Genomic DNA, 17,555 nt, shown 5'->3' on the forward strand with positions numbered 1-17,555 from the left:
TGTGTTGCTATGATGCTGAACAGATTTCAGCAGAGCTTCCAGACTAAGGCCAGAAGGAAAGTCCTGGCAATCTACTTCTGAAACTTAGCCAGTGAAAACCCTGTGAATCACAACGGCCTGATCTGCAGCCCGTCCCGGGGTGACGCAGGACTGGGCAGTGTTTCCTTCCATTGTGTGTGCAGTCACCGTGAGTCACAGTGTGACTTCTTGGCAGCTAACAACAACCATCCAGAATACTTCCTGATATATAAACCTCATAGGAACACTGCCCTTTTTACAGCTCTGCGGTGGCCTCCCGTTGTCCCAGGTGAAAGTCCAAACTTATTAAAGGGACTTCTCAAGCCCCACATGCCCCAGAGCAGACACTGCCCCACAGGGTTGTCCTGACAGGGCCATGGGGCTGCCTGTGTCCTTGTGTCTAGTTCAGGGCACAGCCTCCTACGTGATGAGGAATGTTGTTTAATATTAGATAGTGCTAGGGGTGCGGTGTGTGTACTGTGTCTCGGCTTTATTATAGGAGGTGTGTTACACATAACCTCTTTTTCTAGGACTTGAACCATAATTTTACCAGATTAAGTTACTTTAGAGCCTGATGACTGTGACTTTACTTTGGAGGGGAGGCATGTTTTTGAGTAGAAGTGGATTTATTTGGTAAAGCTCCATTTTTTTCACTCTGGCCCAAGGGAAATTCAAGATACAGCAATTAAGGGGCTGCAAGGCTGTGGCAGAGTGTCCTATGAAGACCTCTGTGGTCAGGATTCTTCCTTTTCCCCACACCACAGATGCTTTTTGCTCAGCTTACAGCACTTCTGAACATGGTTGATTTGTGGCTACCTTAACCCTGGCATCCTTTTTACCTCATGGCAACTGTTCCCTGGCTTAGCACAGGAGCCAGACTGACCTAGTTCGTTTCCTGCGATGCAAGCTCACTCTGCTGACACCTTAATTGGGTCCTTAACATCTCAGGGCCTCAGTTTTCTCATCTGTGGAATAACCATTATAATAGCTAGCAGCAGTCAAGAAATCAAATGACATATTGCATTGGGCAAATCTGCTGCAAAAGACCTCTTTAAAGTGTTCAAAAGCAAAGATGCTGCTTTGAGGACTGAGGCATGCCTAACCTAAGCCATGGTATTTTCAGTTGCTCATATGCATACAAAAGGCTGGACAATGAATAAAGAAGACCCAAGATGCGACGTAATTATGAGCCCAAGAGACAGAAAGGCTCATGTAAACCAGAGACTACATCAGCCTGAGACCAGAAGAACTAAATGGTGCCCAGCTACAACCGATGACTGCCCTGAAAGGGAACACAACAGAGAACCCCTGAGGGATCAGAAGAACAGTGGGATGCAGACCCCAAATTCTCATAAAAAGACCAGACTTAATGGTCTGACTGAGACTAGAAGGACCCTGGTGGTCATGGCCCCCAGCCCTTCTGTTGGCCCAGGACAGGAACCATTCCCAAAGCCAACTCTTCAGACAGGGATTGGACTGGACAATGGGATGGAGAGGGATGCTGGTGAGGAGTGAGCTTCTTGGATCAGGTGGACACTTGAGACTATGTTGGCATCTCCTGTCTGGAGGGGAGATGAGAGGCTAGAGGGAGTTAGAAACTGGGGGAATGGACATGAAAAGAGAGAGTGGAAGGAGGGAGCAGGCTGTCTTATTAGGGGGAGAGCAATTGGGAGTATGTAGCAAGGTGTATATAGGTTTTTGTGTGAGAGACTGACTTGATTTGTAAACTTTTACTTAAAGCACAGTAAAAATTAAAAAAAAAAAAAGAAGACTGAGGAATTGATGCCTTTGAATTATGATGTTGGTGAAAAATATTGAATATACCATGGACTGCCAGAAGAACGAACAACTCTGTCTTGGAAGAAGTACAGCCAAAGTGCTCCTTAGAAGCATGGATGGCAAGACTTCCTCTCACGTACTTTGGACACGTTATCAGGAGGGACCAATCCCTGGAGAAGGACATCATGCTTGGTAGAGGGTCAGAGAAAGAGAGGAACCCTCGAGAAGATGGATTGACACAGTAGCTGCGACAGTGGGTTCAGGCATAACAGTGGTTGTGAGGATGGCACAGGACCAGGCAGTGTTTTGTTTTGTTGTACATAGGGTCCCTATGAGTCGAAACTGGTTTGACGGCACCTAACAACAGCAAACCAGCAGGTTGTTGTGAGGATTCAATTCAGGAACCATATTAAATCCCTCAAAGTAGCAGGGGCTCCACAAGTATTAGCTGCTGACAATGCTGGAAGCCTGTACTTATTTTGAAATTCTCCACTTACTAGCAGTGTGACATTGGGCCAATTATTTAGCTTCTCTGGGCCTCAGTTTCCTGTTTACAAAATGGGGTTAATGTAAGTGCCTACCCGTAGTTTTGCTCTGAGGATTAAGTGAGATAATCTGCATGGATGCTGAGAACAGTGCCTGGCCATAGTAAGGTCTGCTGCTACTATTATTCATTTCTCTTAAAAGGAAGCTCAGGGAGGATCCCTGGACGCTATGTTGTAGTCAGCTGTATATTTTTAAAATATCTATTTTAAGTTTTTTCCATTAGTGCAATCTCACTACAGAGATTTTAAAAAACAATGTGAAAAAGAAAAAAATTTGTGATCCCCAGCTGAATGTTAGTATTTTTGTGGGTATCCTAATTTTTTCCTGTTGTACATTTATTTTCTTTCAGAATTGAGCTTTGTGTATTTTTTAAAACATGACTGGAACACTAGCACATATACTTCCATAGCTCGGGGTAAACAGTGCTTTTTTATTTATGTGTCCAACTTCTCTAGTTACCTGTTGCAGTCGAGTCGATTCCGGTTCATAGCGACCCTATAGGACAGAGTAGAACTGCCCCGTAGGGTTTCCAAGGACTTCTGTAGTTAGTTTCGGGCAAAGGCCCAGGGATTTAGGGGAGGCCCCTCCACCCCTCTGCACCCCTAGCTGCAGCTGTCCCCTCTTGGGGATGTGAAAGGGCACGACTAGCCTCCCAGTACTACGTGCATGGTGAAGATACGTGCTGGATAGGTGAATGCTGAAAAAACCTCTGGCCCAAGTGTGCATTTTATTGGGTTCAGTTGTTTAAGTATTTTAAAGCTTTTTAAAATTAGCTTTACAGAAAAGACAGCGTGAGGGATCCTTGTGGTGGATACAGGAATCTAATAGGTGATAATATTGTGTAAAACCTCATATAAACATCTGTATGCACACATACACTCACCAATGAATACAAGTAAAACTGAGAAAGTCTAAATGAGATCGGTAGATTGTTATCAGTGTTGGAGTCCTGGTTGTGATATTCTACTACAATTTTTTTCAATTTTTTTGTGTTTTAGGTGAAAGTTTATAGCACAAATTAGTTTCTCATTCAAAAATTTGTACCCATATTGTTTTGTGACGTTGTTTGCAATCCCCACAGCGTGTCAGCACTCTCCCCCTTTCCCTTTCCACCCCAGGTTCTCTGTGTCCACTTGTCCAGTTTTCCTGTCCCTTCCTGCCTTCTTGTCTTTAGTTTTTGGCAGTTGTTGCCTGTTTGGCCTCGTCCACTTGATTGAACTAACAAGCATGGTCCGCACATGTGTTATGGTTTGTTCGCAGGCCAGTCTAATCTTTGGCTGAAAGGTGGCCTTCTGGAGTGGCTTCAGCTCTGTGTTAGCAGGGCATCCAGTGGTATAATTTTGCAAAATGTTACTGTTGGGAGAAACTGGGTAAAGGGAACACGGGAGCTCTCTGTATCATTTCTCACAACTGCATGAGATTATCTACACGGTGATAAACTACGTGAATAACCACAATTCTCAATTTCAAAATCAGCTTTAAAAATTTAAGTGTAGTGTTTGAGTGACCCAGTGCTAGAGAAAAAGCAGTCGCGGATTTTATTCTCTTATGTTTTAAAGTGAAAAAGAGCCAGATGAGCCAAGATATAGCCTGGCGTTCTCCCCCTACCCCTCCCCAAAGGAAAGCAGAGGACTTAGTCCTTTAAGGGGGGTAAGGTTGGCATTAGTAGGCAATCAGAATGCAAGTGGCAACACACAGGCCATTCATTAGCTCTTGCGGTCTGTTTCCTGGTTCCTGAAATGGGGGTGCCAATGCTTTCACTGAGGTGTGTTGGCCGGAGAGGGGCCCAGAGTCTTTCTCAGCATGGTTGCTGAACAGCATGGGAGTGCAGAATGGAAACCAATTCCTCTTGGTGGCATAGGGACCTTCACTTAAGGAGACTTACACAAATTTCTCGTGACCCCGAGCTGATTAACTGTTTAGACCAATTTGAGCTGGACTCCATCTACATCAAATTAGACTCTGGTTTAAACCGACCCTTATCAATCTCCCTGCCTGGCAGCTCTGTCAGAATTGGTAGGAGGGGAGGTGGTCAGGGCAGTTTGGTTCAGATGTTTGTTGAAGCTAGCCTGCTGACAGCCGCCATTCGCTATTTGGGCTGGAGGGCTCCAGCAAGGGAAGTGTCCAGTGTCCCAGGGTCTGGAAACAGGAGCCCCTTCTGCAGGCTCTCACTGCTGCGTCTGGGTTGGGAGTAGCACTACGGTTTCAGATTTGGAACCAGATTTCAGATCTCCTCCTTGAGCTAGAAAATCATTCCAACAGATCAGATTTCCGTGAGCTCATTCACTGGGATGATCTCTACTTGCATTTAATAAAATATTTAGAGACCTACTGAATTCCAGTTGCAGTTTGCGGTTGGTAATGCTACCGAGTTTGACTTAGTCATACACTTCAATTCCCAAATGTGTTGCGTGGGCTGTTACTGAATATGGGTCGTTACGAAAGCTGAGCTGAGGCTTTGACTCTTACAGAGTTATTTTCTAGAAGACTTAGTTACCAAGAATTGCTAAGAAGTTATTATATCGCCTAAAAATGGCAGGCTTAAAAAAATTTTTAGACGTTGGCACTAAACTCATTTACATTCACAGCTTCCCCCGTAGAAACAACCCATGCTACCTTCTTGGTGTTTGTTGAACTATAATCTGTTCCTTGCCATTGATTTAAAATAAACCAACCCTGAGATTTTCCAGCAGATTAAAGCCTTGTTTATTTGCACTCCCCCTTTTTCCAGCAGGAGAACAAAGACACACAGTTGTAACGTGGCCTCTGTGCAGCCTCTGTGACCACAGTATATTATACATTCAATGAAATAATTGCTCTGTGTACGTGCATGCATGCGTGTGTGTGGCATTAACAGTTAACCTTTTTTTTTTATTGTACTTTAGATGAAGGTTTACAAAGCAGTAATAATTACCTTTTTGATGTGGATTAAAAAATACCTATCGCCCTAGTTTTCATGGTGTAGAAACTAGTTGCATAGCTTTAGAATTGAGGCCATTGCGGGTATGGGTGGGGACTATGCCACTATGAAATTATCAGCTTACAGCTGCTCTCTAGTAATGATACTGATAGCTGCCTTCTGAAGGATCCCATTCTGTTCATGTGGTTGGGTCTGTATGGTTAGTGGAATCTAGATCCTACAGGCCTTTTCAGATGCTGTGCTGCTGACCCTGCTCCACACATTTCAGTTGGCGTTTACACGAGGCCTAGACCCCTTTCCTCTCTGGTGCCTTGCCCTCAGCACCACCTCTGAATATACTCACATGGAAGTACACAGGCGCAGACACAAACGCACACAGTGCCAGGGCTTCACAGGGATTGAAACCATACTTCCCCAGAAACTTGGGGCTCCTCACTGTAACTATAAATAAAAACCAATGGTGCCTGGGTACAGTGGAGGTTGAATCTGGCAAAACCAATGACCCGTTGTGTCTGATATGTAGGCACACTTATGGCTGCCTTTTTAGATCAGTCATTTGCTTGGCAGATTTGTGCCATCATTGGTAATTTCATTGTCATTTTTATTTCTTCCAGTTTTATGTGCTGAAAGAGTTGGCCAGATGACTAAAACATACAATGACATAGATGCTGTTACTCGTCTTCTTGAGGAGGTAAGTGTTTTGGGGGAAAGGTGTTTATAACTGATTGGTTGTAGTTTAGATTGATTAAAACAATCTAAATCAACTGATTATTGTCTGTCTCAGTGGCGCTCCAGACCACATCCTTGCTGGTGTTCCTGAACCCTCCTCTCATCACTGGGATGAGCCTCCTGCTCTCCCGTTCTTGACCTTTTGTGCCATTTGGTACCTCTGGTGCTCATGACTTCTTAGTCTTGTGCTACAGGCCTCACTGGAGACCTTTGAAGGGTCCCTAATCACCATGGCCCCTCAAAGCCCTGAGCGAGGAATTCGTCTATCCAGCTGAGTTAGACAGAAACTTTTCCAAGGTGGGACCTTGTCAGGTGATTTCTTTCTCCCTTTTAACCCTTGGAACTCATAGGCCTCCAGTAAATGCCTGTATGATCATGCTTAGTATTAGGAGTAAAATGTACTGAGAGCTTAGTGTTGTACCTGCCTTGTCTCATTAATTCTCACAGGAGCTCTCAGAAATAGATGCCACTCCTCCCCTCATTGTACAGTTGTTGATGTTGTTAGGTGCTGTGGCGTCTACTCTGACGCACAGCGACCCTACATGACAGAGTTAAACTGCCCCTAGGGTTTCCTAGGCTGAAATCTTCACGGGAGCAGATCACCAAATCTTTTCTCCCATGGAGCAGCTGGTGGGTTCGAACCCCTGACCTTTTGGTTAGCCCCCAAATGTCTGAATCTGAGAAGACAGAAGACTTGCCAGTGATCGTACAGTGGCTTTTCAGCCCAAGCCCTTAACCGCTGTGCTGTGTGACTCAGTTGCTTGTGGTTATGTTTACTGTTCTGCCAAGTCTTTGTCAAAATGGTTAATTGGTTGTCGATGGCATATTTTTACCTTAAAAACATGAACCAGGTAATGTTTTCCATGGCATGTTGCCTTTGTAAGTGTCTACTTCTTGCTCGTCTCAGTTCCCTTGAGTTTGGGCTGGAGGTGCCAAGCGGCACCTCAGCAGGACGAGCCACCCCTCTGCATGGGTACGTGAGGACTGCTTCCAAAGGAACAGAGGCCTCGAACCCTTTTACAACTCTGATTATTAATTAATAATTCCATTTTCCCAGTTAGTTTCCTAAATGAGTCTCACTGTATAGAAGGTATATGCTTATCTTTTTTTTTTTTAATTGAGTTGCTGGAAAGAATGTGGAAGGGTAATTTCTTCAGGTGCCTTTTCGTTGTGCCTGGTCTGGTTTATTTTTAGAGGCTTGTCCTGGCAGGGGTCTGTGTGTATCTGTGTCTTTTCCTTGTTCTGGTAAGCATCCCATCTGAGCTACTGCCTTTCTTTGCAACTGGGCGGATTTCCTGGTTAAGGTGTAACTACCCCGGACGTGCCCACGCTGGTGATGTGACAGTTGTAATGTGCTGTGCCTGTCATTGGCAGTGAGTCCATTTCCTGGGCTCGTTGGCTTTGGTTTTCTTGCCTGCCGCATATGGGCAGGTGCCAGGGGGATTTGCACAGGCTGCCTGAGTACAGCCCTTCACCAGTGTGAGGGCTGGCTTCTGGTTCTAAGGAGAAGAGGGTTCCGTGGCTTTTTCTGTCCTGCCTTTGTGCAGAATTTCCCTTTGGGTACAGCTTGCCTCCTCCTCTGGCCCATTAGTCATGCTTTTTATCCTGAAATTGGTGAATGGGATGAGTCAGCTACTAAGCGTGGGAGGCAGGCTATTCTCTGACTCTGGGGGGTACGTCAGTCAGTGCAAGTCTTCATTGGCAAAAAGGGGCTGAGACGCACGGGATAGTCACTTTAAGCAACACGTAGCCTCAGAGAATGAGCAAGCAGAGTTAGAATGAGGTCCACCAGCCCACGTTTCCCAGGGAATAAAGGAACTAGTTCTTTTAATAACTTATTTCCAAGAGTCTAAATGATTTATCTGTAGTCTCTTACTCTCATTGTGGAGTCCCTGGCAGGTGCAGACAGTTAAATGCTTGACTGCTAGCTGAAAGGTTGGCAGTTCCGACCCACCTAGCAATACCACAGAAAAAAGGCCTGGAAGTCTGCTTCCGTTAAGATTACAGCCAAGAAGACTCCATGGAGCAATTCTACTTTGTAACACATGGGGTCGCCATGAGTCGGAATTGGCTTGACAGCAACTGAGAACAACATTCTCATTGTCGTTTAATTTAATGGCCATTTCCTAATGGTTTCCTGTTTTTAGAAGTGAATGTTTATCAGTGTTGGCTGGTTGTAAGAAATGGAAAAGATTTTTTCATTCCTGTAGCTGTCAAAGAGAAACCCAAACTGCCCTCTGCCTTAGTAAGTTTAGACAAACCAAAGACACTGTGATAACTTGTTTAGCTTTTTCATTTCATCCATAAATATTTGTTATAACTTCTTGCTTTTATCCCAGCTGACAGTTTTCTTTATAATTACTATAAAGATTAGATTTTTGGTTAAATGCTCAGTGTGGACCAGGCAAGAACTCACTGTGCCATCAATGGGTCAGGAAGCCCTTGGATCTGGGGTTTGGGGTGTAATATGTAGGAATAAAGGGCTTCATCATTGAGCTCCCTCTTCCACTTGTTTTTCTTACTCTGCTGTTTCACATTCCTCTTGGGTTTTTGTATGCAACAGGAAGCCTTGCCCAGCCAGGTCTTCATTATTACCGTGTTTGCTTGGTTTATTTGCAGTGGAATGCGCATACAAAATGTGGCTGAGGCATACAGATGTCTGTGCTTGTTGGAACTTAGCCACTTGGTTGCATGATGACAGTGTTTGTCACACCTGCGGGGACTGAACCAATGAGCATCGAGCATCTGCTGAGAACTTGTTCTGGAGAGAAATTTTGTAGATTTGAGTTCAATTTTTGTAGAACACACTTAGGCAGAGAAATGGACATTGGTGTTAGCCGGCTGCAGCCACTTGGACTGGATGTAAAGTTTGAGTGGGACCTGGAGAGGCAGGTGTTCAGATGTTCTCACACACTTCCTTAGGATCACTTTCCTCCAGGAACCAAATAAGCTCAACTATTAATCAAGCCTGAAAGGAGCCCTGGTGGCACAGTGGTTAAAGTGAACAACTGCTAACTGAAATTCGGTGGTTCAAAATCACCAGTGGCCCATGGGAGAGAGATATGGCAGTCTGCTTCTGTAGAGATTCAGAGCCTTGGAAGCTCTGTGGGGTCGCTGTGAGTCAGATTCTACTTGATGGCAATGGGTTTGGTTTATTTTATCGAGCCTGAGGATTGATAAAGGGCCACCTGAGATAAGAACTCTTCTTGTAGAGACTGTGACCAGCAAGGATAAATATGCAGAGATGTGCCTCCAGGTTGACCTGGTAGAGTCACCGATCCTGTTTGTTCCCCGCAGGGGCCATCTCTGCACCTACTGTATTTATGGAAGGTCAGGGCACAACTTGGGGGGATAAGTTGGGGCTATGTACAGCTTATTGGACGTGATACCTGGCTGGCTTCTGGGACAGTGGTGACAGTAGTTACATGTTGGTGACTGTGGAAGCCCTAGAGGAGAGAGATCATCATCCATGCAAGAGGGAGCCAGATCTCTGTCGAGTGAGTCTTCCCAAAGTATGCATTCACCTCAAATGCTTTGCTAGTACCTCCCTCCACCACCCCTGGCACAAAAAACAGACCAAGCCCATTGCTATCAAGTCAATTCCGACTCTTAGCAACTCTATGGGACAGAGTAGAACTGTCCTGAAAGGTTTCCAAGTAGCAGCTGGTATATTGGAACAGCCAGCCTTTTGGTTAGCAGCCAAGCTCTTAACCACTGCCACCAGGGCTCTGCTTTGAGAGTAATTTGGTGGAATTCCTTTGGTTAGCAAAGAAAGGTGCAGTGCTGCCCTGTGGAGTGATTCGGTGGATGTGTAAGAAGTTAGAAATAAGAGCTGCTTATTCGTTTCCCCATACAACTCAATGAATCATAAAGCTAGAAGATTTTTTTCGAGAGTACCTCAGCTGGCCTGCCTTCCACCCTACTGTGTTTAACAGCTGAGGGAACTGGGTCCCAGGGTTGTTCAAACAGAACCCAGATTCTCACGGTTTTACAGTAGGATGGTTCAACTGGAGTGGTTAAACTTGTTGACCGTGACTCTTGGGTTTGACCTAGTCCTCACATAAGTGTGTATGTAAATATTTGACAAGCAGAAGTTGAAAAAATACTTAACCCTTATTACATGTAATACACTTTGGCATTTTAAATCCTGTGCTGTTGTATTTCATTTACAACAAAATGTGAGTTGTTGATATTAAAATGACTTCTCAGTTCCTTAATGGACTATTTAACCTGTGGTTGAGCTTGGCCGCTAACCAGAAGGTCAGCAGTTTGAATCCACCAACTGACTGCTCCTCGGAAACCCTATGGGGCAGTTCTACTCTGTCGTGTAGGGTTGATATGAGTTGGAATTGATTCGATGGCAACAGGTTTCGTTTCTTGGTTTTGGACTGAAAAAAACTAACCTAGAGTCTACCTGATTTTTTTAAGCTGAAGGCATTTACCCAAGGCCAGTGGTAGTACTCGCAGGTGTAGGATCTGATGCTGGGCCTCCTCCCAGCCTTTTTCTGACCCCAAACTGCACAGTCCCATTTTTACCCCAGGTGAAGAGAGTAATTAGTATAGACTTCAAAAGTGATTTCATTTCCCAGAGCTCTCCTCCACTCTCCCACCTCCATCTAAAAGCGATCCCGTTGAATCTAGCCAGCAGCAGAATGGCTCCTGAGGGATCGATAAGTCTGTGTTTGGTGATGGCATCTGTTCCAGCCTCCACTATCAGGGAACATCTTTCCTCCTGAAAGGCACGCATACCTTCATGTACCAGTAACGCTCCTCCTCTGTGTACCACTCTGCTCTAAAATGGTGTCATCCACTGAACTCATGGGGAATTCTGTGTCCTTAACACTGTCTTTGTCTCTGAAGTATGGCAATTGTCCACATTATCTATTTTGAAAGTTTTTTTTTTTTTAAATAAAGCCTAAGTAGTCTTCCACAAAAAAACAAACTCCATGTAATTGTATTTCAGAGTAATTTTAAACATTTTTGTTTCATATGAGGTAAAAATGAGGAACCCAGTAAATTTGAGCTTACTGTGTGCTAAATAGGCTGCATCCCTGTGTCTGCTCTTGGCTTTATTGTAAAAGCATTGTAGAATTTCTGTATTCATTCATTCATCCATGCATTCATTCACTCAGCACAGTTACTGAGTATATCCGTGTATGGGCCATGATGAACTAATAGCCCGTCCCTCAGGTGGAGAGACAGCTTGTGAGGTACCAGATACACACATACCAAAAGCAGTTGCAAAGAAACTTTTTTGGATGCGTTTTTTTCCCTGTAGGAACAAAGATTTGTTTTCATTAATTTTTTTTTTTAAGTTGTGGTAAATATATATAACAACACGTTTTGCCATTTCAGCATTCTTCAAGTGTACAATTCGGTGACATTATTATGTTTATCATGTTATTCAACCATCACCACTAATTGTTTCCAAATTTTTCTGTCACCCTTACCAGAAGCTCAGTGTCCCCTAAGCAGTGAGCCCTCCCACCTGCCCCTAGTAGCCACGGATACACTTGGATCTCTATGCATTTGCCTATTGTACATATTTTGTATAAGTGGGATCATGCAGTATTTGTCCTTATTTCACTCAGCTTGATGCTTTCAAAGTTCATCAGTGTGGTGGCATGTATTCATTAGATTCTAAGGTTCATCTTTCATTGCTTGAGGTCCATTGCATTCCGTGGGTAAAAGCTTACTTTTACTCCTCTTTTAACAGCTATCATCACATGCTGGCATGGGTAGTGAATTACTATTATTTTAAAAAATATTTTTGGTGAAAATATGCACAGCAAAATAGGTTCCCATCCAACAATTTCTACATATATTTTTCAGTGATATTGGTTATATTCTTCACATTGTGTCAACATCCTCATTATTTCCGTTCTAGGTGTTCCATTTCCAATAACCTAGTTTCTCTATTTCCCACCTCCTCATCTATGCTTTAGAGTATTTGTTGCCCGTTTGACCTCATATAGATGATTTTTTAAAAGAGCAGTACTCAAGGGTGGTACTCATTACTGTATGAGCTAACCTGCTGTTTAGCGGAAAGGTGACTTGAGGGAATAGTTGGATGGTGAATTGTTAAGTCCTTTGTTATTTCTGAATACCTTTGTTTTGTCTTCCTCATTTGACACTGAACACTCGTTGGCGCTCCAGGAAGCACAGGTTTTTTGAATCCCTGCTCTCCGTTTTGCCTTTCATAGAAAGAGCGGGATTTAGAATTGGCTGCTCGGATCGGCCAGTCATTGTTGAAGAAGAACAAGACGCTAACCGAGAGGAACGAGCTGCTGGAGGAGCAAGTCGAACACATCAGGGAGGAGGTAAGAGGCCCTTAGCAAAGACTCCTGAGGGCGCTGCTGTGGGGTTAGGAGCCGCGGGCATGCTTGAAGATGATGATATAATGGGGTCCCAGTCCAAACGGCTCTTCCAAGGGAATGCTGAGTCCTGAGCCCAGAGCTGTCAGCTCTGAAGTTGGGGGGCCACCCTGGAGATCAGAAGTGCCTTCCTGCAATTCCTTCTGCTTAATACGCCTCCCTCCTCTGGTTCAGGCAGCGTGGACGGGATTGTTCAGGGCAAGAAAGAACCCTCACTTAGTTAGAAGGCACGTAGTGGCCCGTCCACAGGCTGGCCTGCGTGTGTTGGACCAGTCACAGTCCCTGTCCTCCCAGGGTCCAGAATCTAATCACATAGGCTGATGAAGACACTCAGCGCTTGGCAAGAATGTGTACAGGTGAATACAGCAGTGAGAAGGGGGTTCGTGAGTCAGGGTAGGGCCAGGCAGGCTGGAGGAGGAGTCATTTTAGGGGACCGGCTCATGCTGCTGAGTGAAGTGATGATTGCATATTCATCATCACAGTATAAGTTGTGTTTGCAGAACAACAAAAATACCCCACTGTTTTCATGATAGAAACATTATTATTGAGATTTCATGATGCAAATCTTGGCTGATGGGGGTATCAGTCGTAAAAAGAGGAGGGGCGTGGAACTTTCAGGCTTAAGGGAGCCTAGGTTTAGCAAGAACAACACTGGTTTTCTGGAAGGGTTGTGGTTTGGATAAGAGGAGGAAAGCTATAGAGTCAGGTGGGGTTGCTAGAAAAAATGATTAGAAGCTTGGAACCAGGTCCCGACTTACAGCTTCTTTCCTATCATCCTAACTGTGTTCTTTTAATAGTGAATTTTAATTGTGGGGACTTTGATCTGATTTCCTTGTTCTCATTTCTTCTCCCTTAATTTTCTGCCAGAAACTTTCTTAGAGGGGCTAGGTGACATCATTCATGTCCCTAGGATGTATTCAAACTTTTTGCTTGTTAAAGCTAGTCCTAGTACATTGTTGTCTGGGCTTTGTGGCAGCTTAAATGTGATGTTACAGAGTTGTCACTCCATAAGACGATGAGGCGAAAGCCTGTTGCGTTCTAGGAGCAATAATGTGACTTCTGGTTTTCCTACCCCAGCATCATAACCTGAATTCTTCCTCTCTCAAGTAACTGGCATTGCAGCACACCAGGTCAGCCTGGCTCCCTTTGTAGCCCCCTCCACCAGCAGAAAATACAACCCGGGAACCAGCAAATTAGCCTTCAGATGCCGCCCTACATGTTACTGCCCTTGTTTGGAGCATCCTTGCTTCATACAAAGAATATCCTGCTCTCTGAGTGTAGAAATGCCTTTTCTCCTGGAAGAGATTTGAATTTGAAAACTGTGTTTTCTTTTCACTCATCTTTAAATTACCAGTCTATGTGTTGCATCTAAATCCTTTGGGGACTTAATACACCCACTCCTCACTTATCAACATGGTTAGGTTCCAAAGAGCAGGTCGTTATGCAAAAATCAACATTAAGTGAAAATGGAGGATAACCACATCAGGTCACAAAATGGAGGCTGACTACATCGTTACATAACTGCCAGATTACATCATTACATAACTGCCAGATTACATCATTACATAACTGCCAAACCACTGAGAATCATGGCCCAGCCAAGTTGACTCATAACCATCACAGCCAGCATTACTCTCGCCTCACACCTCAGTGTTCGTTGCTGCTAGACGCACATCATTAATGTGCAAGATAGTCGGATAGTAGATTTTTTACTGTTGTCTTAAATGCAAAATGTTGGATAACGAGATGGTTGGTAAGTGTCTTCTCCATAGAAGACATAATACATTCACTGTGTTGTGTAGGGAAGTTGGAATAAACCATAGACCCCATCTCCCCCCCTCCAGTCAAATTAAAACAGAATTGAAATACTCACTCACAGCACTGGTCCCATATTCATCAACACCGTGTACTAAGAGGGCAAGTGAAAATCTTTACAGCGTAAGTTTGTTTTAAACTTTAAGCGATTTTCAAAATGGTCCTAGTCAGTATGACCAGTTTCTGATGGCTCCGCTTTTCATCCTGTGTCTGAAATTCCTAGCTTAGGGTCACTGAGTACAGAACAGGGCCTGACTGGCCTGACTGGGAGACCTGTGAGGATGTGTGAGTTGCAGGGTGGGGCTGTGAGGTTTTCCAGGTATGAGACCAAGAATTGATGAGCTGGTTGTAGTTGCCCAACCACAGCTGCCATTGCCAGGATCCTGTTCCAGAGTGGAATTTGGTTTTGGCAAGAGTGAATGGTCTCTTCTTTCATTGGGTAATTTGATTCATTTTACTTGCTGTTTGCCCAGCCTGGTCATCTGGTTACTTGCAAAGTCTGTAAGCTGTCTCATCTACCCAACCATCATTCTAGAACTTTCTGGTTCTTTCTCATCTCTTCTGTATACTACAGTAAAAATTATCAATTTAGGCAGGGGAATGTCTGCCAGGAAGCAATGGATTGTTTTTTCTTAAGTGGGCTCAAACTCAATCCTTTGTTCCCTGAATGGTGCAAAACCATGAAATGCCTTCCCTTTGATTTGGGGGATTTAAACATACTTGTCACTAAGCAGTAAGTGTGTGAGCAAAATTGACGGCCCTGGGCTCTGTCTGCAGGTGTCTCAGCTTCGGCACGAGCTGTCCATGAAGGATGAGCTCCTGCAATTCTACACCAGTGCCGCCGAGGAGAGCGAGCCCGAGTCCGTCTGCTCGACCCCGTAAGTCACCAGCGGGCTGCTTCTCTGTAAGCCGCAGTGCAGGCTGGCTGTTGTTGATGTCCTCAGAGTCCCCGAGGCAGGGCCACTCTCACCAGCAATGCAGGCCAGCCTCCTCCAGACTGAGCATCTCCAAGTGCCTCAAACAGATTGATTTTCCTATTTGAGTGGGATATGGAAGGACAGGTGTTTAGTTTTCCTCTTACTGGGTCTTACTGTTTGTCGGTTTAGGTTTAAGCTTAGGGGTATAACAGAACTTGATTTGGCCTGGCACATTGGCGGGTAACAGGGTGAGCTCTGCTGCTGGAGAAGATACAGTGAAACCTGTGAGAGCCAGAACTCAATGGGACTACCTTGTTTTTCTGGGTCTTGCAAGTTTTCTGCCCTTGACAGTTGCAGTCATACCATTTTTCTGTTGCTCTCTTTTAGTGGAAAATATTTGAGTTTTCCTTCTCTGACAAGTTTCCACCTTACACAGGTTTTGGCTTTCACAAGTTTTACTGTATGAGGTTTTGAGGTCAGAGGTGTCAGGGTGGGTCCTTGGGACAGAAGGGGTGGGAGCATCTCTGTAAATCACCAGAGCATCATGGAGTTCAAGCGTGAACTCCAGGGGCCCAGTGACCTGGCTTCAGACCTCCTCTCTGTGACTTACTGTGTGCTCTTGGCCGAGTTACTTGTCTCTGCTTGTTTCCATGTTTGTAAAATGGAGATAATAATAGTAGTTACATCGTAGGGTTACAAGGATTGTGTGAATTAGTATGTGGAAAGTACTTAAAACAGTTTTGGACACATGGAAATTCATTATAAATATTAAAGTAAGTGCCCAGACATCCTGGAATTCTGTAGACGCCAAATAGAGAGTTGATTCTCCTGAGGTGATATGGCAGCTGCAAATTGTAGGCGAAGGGTTGGGAGGTGGCTCTGAAGTGCTGGCAAGCCTGTGCATAGATGTTGTTTTCCTGCGCTGGGGGCAGTCTGATGAGTTATTGTCATGCCTGAAAGTTTCATTAACTTTCCTTGAAACAGTCCTTCTTTGTGCCTACCGCGTGGTATGCCAGGCAGTGGGAAGAAGTGTCCCTCCCTGGATGGTGATTGTATCCCCTCACCCCAGGTTGAAGAGGAATGAGTCGTCCTCCTCAGTCCAGAACTACTTTCACTTGGATTCTCTTCAGAAGAAGCTGAAGGACCTTGAAGAGGAGAACGTCGTGCTTCGATCAGAGGTGAGTGCGCTCCTTCCTCTTGGCCACCCTGGAAGGGAGGTGGCTCCGTTGGCCTTATCTGGCAAGAACAGCCATGGTTACAATGTCATTCTCAGAGGGATAGTCTTTGGAAGAACCAGCCTCCTGAACCTTACCTCACAGCTGCACCAAGTACTCAGCAGGTGTACCTCTTACGTGTGCTGGGCATTGCCTTCAGAGTACAAACCATTGCCACTCCCGACTGGGATGGACAACCATGGTGGAATTCCAGTGTGTGATAAGTCAAGAATCCCCCTGTGAGAGTTGGGGCCAAAGCTCCTGCCATGAGGCCCCTCCCTGGTTTTCTTCAGCTCTGACAAAGCTCCTGAGGAGAAGTGACTTGGAGGCTCTGTGTAAGGGCCTTGTTTTCACGTTACTGCAGGTCAAATCATAGGCTCTAAGGAAAAAGCTCATGAGAACTTGGAAACACAGTTCTTAAACAACTTACTTATGAAGGTTGAGCTGAGACAACTTGGGAACTCGTGCTATTGAGTGGTGCCGGTCACTTTGCTTATATTAGTTTTTCAGTCTTCACAAGAAGTTGTTACTTTGATTGTCATCTTATGGTGAGAGAGCTGGGACCCAGGCTGCTAGGTGTTGTGCTTTCCCCAAGGTCACGCAAGTTAGTAAGTGACAAAGCAGAATTTGTACGTCTCCATGACTCCTAACTCTGCATTTTCCCCTTTACCCACTCCTCTTATCTAGGAACTTAGCACTGTTTGTCCTAATTATCACTGTATGCTCTCTAGCCAGAGGCATGGCACAGCCCTGTTTATCAGGCCCGTGTTTGTCAGGTTTGGACTGTGTGCCCACGTAAGCTGGCCCAGGCTCCCCAGAGCTCCTCCAGTAGGGCATAGCACTTCTCACCTTGAGCTTGACTACATGTTGGAGAGAGCCTCCCATTTGGGCTTAGCAAGACTCTTCTGCTTGAGGGAAGGGCCGTATTCCCTTAGACTTCACCTTTTCCAGCCCCTTGTGGAAACCCTGGTGGCGTAGTAGTTAAGAGCTATGGATGCTAACCAAAAGGTCAGCAGTTCGAATCCACCATGGGCTCCTTGGAAACCCTATGGGGCAGTTCTACTCTGTCCTATAGGGTCACCCTGAGTCAGAATCGACTTGACAGCAACAGGTTTGGATTTTTGGTTTTTGTTTATTGGTGGGATGCATAAACCCAGAGCAGCCGAGAGTGTTGCCCAGGATTATAGCCCTGTGCTTCCCATGCTCAGTCCAGTGCTGCCGCCTCCGCCTTCCACCCTAGTCC

The 17,555-nt window shown here is 45.0% G+C and overlaps 1 protein-coding gene across 12 annotated transcripts in view; it reads left to right on the forward strand.

The window, feature by feature from the left end:
* The window catches only part of TRAK1 (trafficking kinesin protein 1), a 230,128-nt gene that overhangs the window by 173,469 nt on the left and 39,104 nt on the right, over window positions 1-17,555 (forward strand). For all 12 annotated transcript variants that reach the window (XM_049862211.1, XM_049862204.1, XM_049862205.1 and 9 more), the window contains 4 exons: window positions 5,878-5,954; window positions 12,196-12,312; window positions 14,959-15,059; window positions 16,168-16,276. In XM_049862211.1, coding sequence (XP_049718168.1) covers window positions 5,904-5,954; window positions 12,196-12,312; window positions 14,959-15,059; window positions 16,168-16,276 — 378 coding nt within the window. In that variant the 5' untranslated portion in view covers window positions 5,878-5,903. The remainder of the gene's footprint in view (window positions 1-5,877; window positions 5,955-12,195; window positions 12,313-14,958; window positions 15,060-16,167; window positions 16,277-17,555) is intronic.

Source organism: Elephas maximus, chromosome 20 (assembly GCF_024166365.1).
Source record: "Elephas maximus indicus isolate mEleMax1 chromosome 20, mEleMax1 primary haplotype, whole genome shotgun sequence".
Classification (NCBI taxonomy): Eukaryota; Metazoa; Chordata; class Mammalia; order Proboscidea; family Elephantidae; genus Elephas; species Elephas maximus.